This window comes from Lagopus muta, chromosome 1 (assembly GCF_023343835.1).
Source record: "Lagopus muta isolate bLagMut1 chromosome 1, bLagMut1 primary, whole genome shotgun sequence".
NCBI classification, from domain to species: Eukaryota; Metazoa; Chordata; class Aves; order Galliformes; family Phasianidae; genus Lagopus; species Lagopus muta.
Genome location: NC_064433.1, coordinates 22,395,632 through 22,406,364, shown reverse-complemented (window position 1 = coordinate 22,406,364; position 10,733 = coordinate 22,395,632). Strand labels below are relative to the sequence as shown.

General features: G+C 47.9%; 1 protein-coding gene across 1 annotated transcript; it reads right to left on the bottom strand.

The window, feature by feature from the left end:
- Nucleotides 1-7,646: 7,646 nt before the first annotated feature.
- FEZF1 (FEZ family zinc finger 1) lies at nt 7,647-9,837 on the bottom strand. Its single transcript, XM_048933758.1, has 4 exons — nt 9,046-9,837; nt 8,789-8,923; nt 8,396-8,528; nt 7,647-7,936 (listed from the first exon to the last, which is right to left on the bottom strand). The coding sequence occupies exons 1-4, from the start codon at nt 9,835-9,837 to the stop codon at nt 7,647-7,649; spliced, it is 1,350 nt and encodes a 449-aa protein (XP_048789715.1).
- Nucleotides 9,838-10,733: the final 896 nt, after the last annotated feature.

The window sequence follows — 10,733 nt, the reverse complement described above, 5'->3', positions numbered from 1 at the left end:
ACTACCTGTAGCACTTACAGCTTTCTGGGCCAGTCTGCCCAGACATTTAGCTACTCTGTAAAGTCTTTTAGACACAACCATAGGCTCCTGAAACAGTCTTTGCATCTTGCACGAAGGAGTCTTAAAAGGTACCAGTTTTCAAACACGAGTTAAGCCTGATAGTGAAATGTAAAAATTGCTAGAATTAGGTTCACCCGTAATGTAAAAGTGCTTAGTCTACATAATACAAGATGGAGTGCCCAAACCCAAGGAGAAAGAAGAAAACAGGCAGGTCGTGTTATCTTAAATGAGAACACTTTCCATCTCTCTTCTTTGGGCTAAGATACTGCGCAGCCAGGTACACAAGATGTAGAGTAACCAGCAACTACAGCATGTACTCATGAAGCAGCAGAAATGGGATCCCACAGCTGCCTCCAAGGCTATTTGAAAACAGCACATCCACCTCAGCTTGGTTTGCTCTGAAAGCATGACCTAGGAGAGAAGATGGAGTCATTTTTGCTTGCTGTTCTGCTGGACCCATCAATACTGTCATATCCAATGCAAGTCAACTAGAAGGCATGAAGAGTGCTTTCTCTCTGTGCGCTCCATGGCCTAGAGATGAAGCTTCTCTCCTAGGATGCAGATGCTGGGGCTATGACTCAATCCAGCCAAGCCGGGCACAGCTCCTCACCCTCCTGCTGTGGTGATAAGCAACTTCACCACCAAGATCTTATGCAGAGAACACTAACAGCCTTCACTGGGATTTCCTCCTGTTCTCCCAGCAGGCTCTAGGAACTGGATTTCCTAGAAGGCTGCTAGAAGAAAGCAAACTACCAACAAGGAAAGACATCTGTGACACAGGAGAAACTGAGTCTATTTTTCATGCCATTTCAGACACCTGTGTCTCTCCACTGACTGCGCAGAAGAGGTAGAAATTTATGTTCATTTGCTGTTAAGATATCCCAACTTCACTGTAGTCATTACCCAAGGTAGACAAGTTGATTGGACTCACACTGCTTTGAACAGGACTGTTCTGAATGGAAGACTGCTCAAAAAAACACAGTGAAAATAAATGATTTGTAACTGAATTATTCTATGTAACGTTTAGCAACTATTTGACTGGGAAAAAAGGGGGGGAGAGAGATCTTCATTCGGCACTAGGGTGAAAAAAAAAATCTTTCAAAAGTACTGGGGCAGAGGAACAACTGAATTAACAGCACAGAATGAACAATTAATTCACAGAATCTAAAGTAACAAACAGTCTATGGACAGGTGCACCCGAGATTCCTGTTATTGATGTTAAAATTATTTCTATCTAGCTATAGCTTGCTTAAGCATGCAAAGATCATCTTAAATAATCCAAATTAAAACAAATGGATCTCTTACAGAATATCAGTACTGAAAGTCTGTAATTAGGACAATTTCATGCCACAGACGTAGGACGCAAGGCAAAACTCTAATTTTCTCTCTCGTGCTATGACTACTTGTCATTTATGTGAAAAGATGCAGTAAAAGCAGGAAAGACAGAAAAAAAAAAATAAAAGAAAAAAAAAAAACAAACAACTATGCTGACTTTATAGCACTGAACTCAGCCCAGCAGACCCTTCCTTACTCTTAAGCTGGTTGTCTCTGGTTTCATAGTGTCACAGAATCACAGAGTTGCTCAGGTTGGGAAAGACCTTAAAGATCATAAAGTCCAAACACAACCTAACCATACTACCCTAACTCTAACAACCCTTCTGCTAAGCCATGTCCCTGAGCACCACATCCAAAAGCAAATTCCTCCCAAAGCAACAATTTCTTTTGTACAGATGTTTTATCAAAGTTGCCCTCTAAATTTCTACAGGGTTATAAATGCTGATTTGCTGAAATTATTTCTGTAAGAAAGATTTAAATTTAGAAAGGTTTAAAAATGTCTTACAAAGTAGCACCCTCTGTAATCAGTACAGAGGCAGATTTCAGTTACATACAGTAAATGTAGCTGAGCAGTGATGTACTCCTGTGCCTACATATATTACAGTAATTCTTTGGCCCCTCCAACTTCCACTACAAGTCAGTGTGATGAGCAACCACATTCAGCATCAGGGAACAATCTGTGACTGCTTTTTCAAGAAATATGAGTTCCGTTCTCAGGTAATTCAGCCTGTGCTGCAGTTACCGTCCTTACACAGCTTAACATTGCCACACACACTATAATAGTGCACTGCGTTTCTAAAGCCTTGTGAGAAGCAGCACACTCCCTAACAAACAGAAACACTGTTTATAGGAGAGGGCATCTCTGCTTCTTACTACTAGCAAATCAAAAGTTCTTACAATTAGCAAATCAAAAAGCCTATGAGTTCATTATCTGAAATCATAATAATTACAAGTTGTCCACAAAAGTAATTATGAATTTGTTTTGGTCTTTACCTAATTTTTCCAGTCAGTGCTGCTGTCTCTCTTCAAATCAGAGTCAGACATTCCCAAAAATTGAAAAATGTCATCAAATTCATTTCTCATTTTCCCAATTTCACTGTAGGCAAAAGCATTAGTGGGTATAAGCAAGCACTGGCCCCCAACTTTTAATATTAATTAAAGTAGCTTGAAGTATTTTAAGATTGTATCCCTATTTATGATGTACAAAGTACTGTATTTTCTGGCAAGCTTAAAAGAAAGAAATGATTAATCAATTACTGCATTCCTCATCATTATTTTTGATACCTTATTTTAGGAATCAACACGTTATTTCTATAAAATCTAGCAGGTAAAAAAGAAATAATCGTTTGTATTTTCTGGTGAACTCAGAAATAGAAACAGTGTTTTCTCGTTACAAAGCTAAATGTGTTTTTTTTTTCTTCTGAACATACTGTGGTTCAGATTTTGTTTAACTTCATCAGTAATTAATTTCTGTCACAAATGCTTGTTCAGAAAAAAAATATATTCATCTGAAAGTATTTATCACCCAAGAGTTTTTCATTATTGCTACTTAGAAAGCTCTTGTTCAAGACTATTTCTCTCTAAGTCGAGTTAGACAAAGTTTTTACATGGACCTATAAACTCGTCTGACATTTCATGGTAATATCAAGAGCTTAGCACATTTTTAATATATATTTTGAAAAGGTTTTTTTTTTTTTTGTCATCAGTTGTACTTAATTGCCCTGAGCTGAAGTACTCTAAATCAAGGTTTCTCTCACATGCTGTGTCCATCTGCAACTGAATCTTGATGTTCCACTACTGAAACGAAACATTTATTCTACCCATGTAGCTGTACATAAGCTGCTTGCTTGACATATTTTCAAAGTATCAATTTTTCTATCTGAAATAAAACTTAAGATGTATTTTTATATAAATAAATGCATAGAAACAGATTATCTAAGTTTTAATTGATCAGTAACTGAAGATTTCTTAGAAATCACATAATAATGGTGCTGAAACATCAGTCATCTGAAGGGCAGAAAGGTAGGAGATGTTTTTTACTCTCCACAGTCATGGTTATAGGATTTAATACTGTGCCTAATCAAATATGCAGGGGTTCAATCAGAGCATGTGACTGAACAGTACAGCCATTAAACAACTTCTGTGAAAGCTGCAAAGAAGGACAGAAAATAGACACAGCTCACCCTTCATCACAGTATGTACGTGGTGCAGGTTGCACTGTGCCATGTGACCCTACAGCAACAGATCCAGCCTGGAGGCTCTTGCTGCAAGCAGAAGGGAACTCAGTGGCATATGGAGCTAGAACCACCACTACTAAAAGCAGAGGAGCCAAAACCACTGCTGTGTTAAGAGGCAGCAGCTTTCTTGCATCTAGTTTACAGGCACTGTCCAGCTGAGCTGTCCTGGAGCTAAGCTGTGACCACACACCTCCATTTCAGCCAGCTCCAGATGGACCCAGATGCTTTCTTTCAACCCTCTTTTGCCACCGTTGTGGTAATGAAAGGGAGAAGAGAGTGAAAAATTAAAAAAAATCAAACTCAAGACAGTCTCTTGATTAAATACTATCCCAAATCCATTTTGAGTGCATTGAGATATGCTGGGTGATATGAGAGATGCCATTTATGAACAGGAATATATGTTTTTTTATGGACCATTTATGAACAGGAATATGGTTTTGGATAGCTTTTGAAAGGCTCTGTGTTTAGCTTACTTTTCAAAATGCATGGATTTTTTCTTTTTAATTAGCAAACAGAGGTCTTCCTCTCCCCTTTTTTTGCAGGGAGAGGAAGGGGCTGATCACCACTACAACAGTAACATGTAGTGGTAACATGAAACTGGTACCATTCATCTTCAGAAAGAACTCTGCACCTGACTCTGCAATATCCTGCTGTTGATGCATTTTATTTTTACAGTGATGGACACACAGCTGCTTTCGTAATTCTGGTCACTCTTCAGGCACAGGGTACTTTCAGCTTTGACACACATTAACATAATTGTAGCATCTGACAAGCACAGAAGAATTCTCTGCTCAGTCAAATTTGAGAAAACCTGGGTGAGGGGTAGAGGGCAACAGCTCTTCCTCCACAAGGGCTCTCAGCTCCAGCAATCCATAGGCACCAGCCTCATCTCTCTTTTATTCAGTATAAAAGTGAAGTTACTGTGATTGATAGAGAGACAGGCTACAGTGTCCTCAGGATGCTAATGCTCAGCTCTGCAGCTCTGTTTATGTCAGACTAAGAGGCATCCGTGCTCTCATTCCCCAAAATCTACAAGGCACTGGCAGGATACGGGTGACCAGTTGTTGTACAGGATATGGGGATTTGGCTGGCAAGCAGGCACCAGGAAATATAAACGTTCTGTGAGGTACAGGTGACTCCATTTTTCCTGTAAAAATTATTCACAATTGAAAAAAAAAAATATAAGGAGAGAGAACAAGAAGTATGAAATACCTGGTAGGTATCACTGAAATACCTGGTAGGTATCACTGTTAACAGCTCTTAGCTTTGGACGTACATGAAACTGTGGTTTCTGTCTGTCACGGTGACTTCACCAGCTCTGAATTGCCTTTGACCATTAACTAGAATATCACTTAACCTGAGATTAATCTTGAAAGACAGGAAATGAAAGGTAATGGTGAGCAGGCCTTCTGAGACATGTTTTAATCCCAGCCTTTGACACAAATATGGCTTTGTCTAGTGAAATAACAAATGAGCTATCCTTATTTCCCTGTAATGTCCTATTTCTGTAGTGTTTATCTCAAGAAATGTAGGAAGGAGAAACACTTACACATGCCCATCACCAGCTTTTTCTGCTTCACCTTGGAATAACACTAGAGTGTCTCGCTTCCACTCCATTTCAAAATGGGGTCACTAATGTGCGTAAGTTCCTCAGTAAAAAAGCATTTTTCATTGGGAAGACACAGAAGAATCCAGATTATGCAGTTACTGGAGATCTTTTACAGAAGGGAAGGCAAAATATTGATTGTTGTTTATAAACCCGCAAATGGCCTACAGTCAAGCAACACCAGAAATTCTCTCTCCATCTCTAGCAATTGTAGTCATTCAAAAGGGACAAATTAACCACCACCATCACCCAAGGAAGCCTGAGCCCTTTTTACTACCAGCACTTTGCAAGAGAGAAACTACAGAGAGCAGACAACTCTCAGGCATCAGAGTAAGCAGAGCACAGCCTTCTGTGGTGCTCAGGCTTAATGGAGACCTTTAATTTGAGAATGCCAGTGCATACTCACCCAAAGTCAGTCAGATTAAGTTTTATAGTATATTTACAGTGTATAGTCATATTCTTTCATCATGATATGATTTTGAGAATTACAGTGTGCCTGCAGTGCTTGGGTAGCTTTGAACAGTTCTCAAAAAGCTGTGAAATAAAGATACTTAACACCCTGCTGACACAGTTGCAGTGTCTTGTACTAGCACACTTGTTGAGCAATAAGAGAACTAAGTTGTACTTCAGCTCTGATTTTATTTCAGTCAGAGATTCACACAAATGGTACACCCACGTAATTTCAGCGGGATCTTTGGGGCATCTTACCTCTCATTACACAGCACTGAAGTTTACATTGGCAACCATGAAAGGAAGAAGAACCAGTAGCGCACAATTCAGCTGTTTGGGAAAGCATTCCTCCCCACTGAAACATCAATTTGCTGTAAAAAGACATCGCTGGGGAGAACCAGACTCTATAAGCCCTCATGCCCCTTTCCCTTTGCAGAGCCTCCATCCTTTCCCTTCCTCCAGCATAAAAGCCAGAGCTGAGCAGTGCAGAGGAGCACTGGGGGTAAAACCCAGTTTTACCCAACCCTCATTCTTTCAAGGCCACCAAAAGCAGAGAACTGCTCCATGGACATGGACTGGAAGCTGCCCCTGCCCCTCTAAGTGGCAAAGGTGCACTTGCAGCAGGGAGGGCGCTGCCAGCCACTGTGCCACCTGAGGGACAGCACCGCCATCTTGCCCTGCACTGCCATCTCGTCCCACTCTGAGGGCCTTATGAGGGGCTGAGCCCTGCTTGTGGTGCTGCCAGGATCTGTCTGACATCCACATGCGACCTGTTGCTTTGCTTTTTCGCAGGCGCAGTCAGTTACTCAGAGGACTTCCTCAGCGATCTGTGAAAGGAGAAGCCTCGCTTTCTCTCTCACTCACCCTCGCGCTCAGAGGAGCGCTCCCAGCTGCACCCGAGGCTCAGACCCTCCGGCTGCCCGTACCCTGCCCACAGCCGGGATGCGGGATGATACTCCATCCTGGTTGACGGGGCCGTGCTGTGACCTTACAGCCGCACCCGGGGGACAGCAGGTGCTGCGCAGCGAGGCACGGGCAGGACCCGGCCGCCCCTTCGCGCAGCCCCGGCCGCAGCCGCTCCCCTCACGACCCGGCAGCGCGGCCCGGCAGCCATGTCTGACCCGCTCCATTCCCCGGCCCAGGGCTGCCCCCGCCCTCCCACCTCCTCGGCCGCGCTTTCACGGCTCGGTTTGGCAGAGTCGGCCGAGCAGCTAATAACATAACAACCCTGCTTTGATCAATCCGAACTAATTACCCCTCTTAATTAAAGTCTTTAGAGGTCGTGTCGGTGTTTTGGCAGGGAGCGGAGCGCAGCCTCGGGGACCTGTCCCTCCCCCCCCGGCCCCCGCGTGTGCGGACATTCATTTCCAACCAACGAACGCATCATTATTATTTGTCTTTTTTTTCTTTTCTTTTCTTTTCTTTTTTTTTCTCACGTGCAAGAGTCAAACCGAAACCGAAATTCCAATCCGTACACAGCGAAGCCGCTCTGTCCATATAGATACGATAGTGAGGGGTGGGAGCAGGAGGAACCGGCGGAGAGCACCCCGCGGGCGCCGGGGACGGGCAGGGGCCGCGCGTGGCATACATACATCGAAATAATTAAAGAGGTGCAGCATTCCCGACCCGGGTAACACAGATCCCAAATAAATACAGCAGAAATTGGCTTGGCGTTTTTCTTTCTTTCTTTCTTTCTTTTTTTTTTTTTTCTTTTTTTCTTTCCAAACCATCTCTCCACCTGAGATGTGACAACGACCAAAAAAAAAAAAAAAAAAAAAGTATTTAAAAACAAAAAAAACAAAAAAAAAAAAAAAAGAAGAAGAAGAAAGAAAGAAAGAAAGAAAGAAAAAAGAAAAGAAAAACCGAACCAACCAGTCCCATATAAATGTTAGTGTCGACATAGAGCATAACACACGGAACCGCTTAACGGGCGCATGCAGGGGGCGGGCGCGGGGCGCTCAGGGCTGCGCGGGGCCCGGGAGCAGCGGAGGCGGCGGGTCGGGGCCGCCCAGCTCGGCCGGGGGCCGGGGCAGCCCCATGGCACTGTCGTGCAGCTTGCGGACGTGCTTCTTGAGGTCAAAGTTCCGGCAGAAGCCTTTGCCGCAGGTGGGGCAGGTGAAGGGCTTCTTGTCGTTGTGGGTGTGCATGTGGAAGGTGAGGTTGTACACCTGGTGGAAAGCCTTGTTGCAGATATTGCACTTGAATTGCTTTTCCCCGCTGTGGGTCAGCTTGTGGTTTTTGTAGTTGCCTGAGGAGAGAAAGAAGAAGGGCAGGGTGCTGAGAGCCGGGCGCTGCGGGGAGAAGACAAGCAGCCCCGTCCCGTCCGCAGAGCCCGGAGTTAGTGGGAAACGACAGCCCCTCTCCCAAAAACGCTTCCCCCCTCCCACGACATCTCCGTCACAGACACGGAGGGAATTATCGAGTAAAACAAAATGGCATAAATCGCAAAAGAAAATAAACAAAACCGGCCAGAACCCCCCCGTTAGAGCCGTGAGAACAACGACGGCTGGCGTCCCCGGCACTCGGGGCACAGGACACGCGGTCCCCGGCACCCCTACAAAACGAAACCCTAAACCGGGGCTCACGGGGAACGGGCGGAGGGTGGCGATACCTCGGAACGAACCTCAGTCTCCAATAACGGAAATAAACAGAGAAATCCTCTTCCCACCCTCTCCCCGCCGCCAGTGGTGCCGGGGCCCGCCGGTACCTTTCTGGTGAAATCCTTTGCCACAGAATTCGCAGACAAAGGGTTTGTAGCCGGCGTGGATCCGCGTGTGCGTGTTCAGGGTCGAGCTCCGGTTGAAGGCTTTGCCGCACTGGTTGCACTTGTGGGGCTTCTCCTGGGGGGAAACAAACGCGGGTCACGGCTTTGGGCTGTCTGCGTGTTAGTTTGGCTGCTTGCAGCTGGCAGCGGCGCTGAGATGCTCGGCGCTGCCCGCACTGAGCGGGGAGATCTGCCGTGCCCACACGGCAGAAACCAAACGAAATCACCCCAAAGCCGCGGGCTGCACCCCTCCAACCCCACCCCCGGCCCGAGCCCCGCCGTTCCGGGCCCCGCACGGCGCCGATAACCCCGCGGTTGCGGTGAGGGAGAGCTCACCTGCGTGTGGATGATCTTGTGGCGGCACAGCGTGCTCGCCTGCCTGAAGCCCTTCCCGCAAACTTTGCAAACGAAGGGTCTGGCTCCCGTGTGCACCGGCATGTGGCGAGTTAGGTTATAGTGTGCATTGAACACCTTCAAAGTTAAAGCGGACAAAAGAGAAGAGCGCGGTTAGCGACCGAGGGGACCGCCGTCGTGTACAGCGCAGAGCGGAGCACGCGGCGGGGACGGGAGGGAGGCGGCGGGGCTCTACTTGCCTTTCCACAAACTTCGCACGTGAAAACTTTGGGCTTGCTGCTCGGCGAGCCGCGGCCGAACTCCGCGCTCTTGTAGGCGATCTTTTCCGAGAGGATCTGGGCGCTCTCCTTCATGTAATGCTGCAGCTGTGCCTGCGACAAGTCCTTGAAGGCCACCCCGGCGGGGAACTTGTCGGCGGGCGGCAGCACCAGCTTGTTCCGCTCCGCCAGGTAAGCCTTGGGCTGCGGCTGCAGCGGGGAGCTGAGGAAATAAGAAGCCACCGGGTGGATGTTGACACCGGAGGCCGGGTGACAGGGGCCGTCGCCTCGGTTGAAATAGCACAGGGCTCCCATGGCGTGGAAGGAGGAGTGATTGACCACTCGGGGTCTTACCAGTTTGTACTGCTGCAAGGGCAGGGCGTCGCGGGGGAAATCTCCTTTCAGGCTCAGGGCACAGTTCAAGAGATCGCCGCAGCTGAAGGAGGGCGAGGAAGAGGAGTCCAAGGGCGCCTTCCTGGGCTCCGCGCCCGCCGCTTTGCCCAGGGGGTCGTACGCCACCGGCACGAAGGGGATCATGCAGGGGATAGAGGAGCCGAGGTGCAGCGGGTGCTTGGCGTCGCCTTTGGCCGCGGAGCCGTGCAGAAGCTGCGGGACGGGCACGGAGCGGGGCTCGGGCGTCCGCGCCATGATGCGCTCGATGGAGAAGGCGAGGGGCTTGGGCGTGCCGATCATGGTGCTCCTCGCAGAAAGGCTTTCTCTCGCCGGAGGAACCGCGAGGATTTTGGTCGCCGTGTGATGGCCACTGTTGTCCATGGCTGGCTCTCGTTTGTTCGCCCGCTTTGAGCCGCTTTGGTAGACGCCTCTTTTTTTCTCTCCCCCCCCTCTCTCTGTCACTCTCTGCCCCTTCTCTCGTCACCGGTCCGCACGCACGGGGAGCGGCCGCCGCCGCACCGGCGGAACCAGCTCAGCCCGGCGGACTCACGCCAGCCCATCGCGGCGCACTTTGGCGCACCAATGACTCGGGACAATCGCTGCTTATTTCTATCAATAGAAAGTGTTGTGTCAATAACGCAGCCGAGATCTCGCCAATCGTTAACTTCCAAGAGGAGAAGGTAAACTAGATAATTGCTCAATTCGCTTCCAACAGTCAACAGGAAAAGTTTTTGCCCCCCCAGCAAGCGGCTACTTTTCATTGGCGCCCGCGCCTCCCCCGCCCCGGGAAGGAGGCGGCTCTCGCTCCGCGCCCCTCTCCCCTCTCTCCTTCCTTTTTTTTGTTTTGTTTTGTTTTGTTATTATTATTATTATTCGCAATCTGCTTAACCAGGCTTTAGAGGCCAAGCAAATCCGAGATCAATTTTCTTGTTTGGCTTTAAGTGACATCATCTAAAATCATTGTCCAAGTGCTAAATAGGAATGTGAAACCCAATTCGAGGGCAGGCGCCGGGCTGTTTGTCACACGAGGCGCTGCGAAGGAGCGATGCAAGGGGAAGCGCTCGGTTCTTGCCACTTCCCAGCCCGAGCTCTCTTTGTGCGGCTGGGAGCGGGAGGGAGACGGCTGTGCTGCTCCTGGGGTCGCTCCGAGCTGCTCGCTGCTCTCACTAAGGGGATCGGGAGGCGGCGAAGCCTTTGGGAAACGCAGCGAAGGAGGCAGAGGGAGTGCGGTGTGTGGCGGCGAGGAAGTCCCGGCCGCGTCCCGCAGGCGCTGAAAA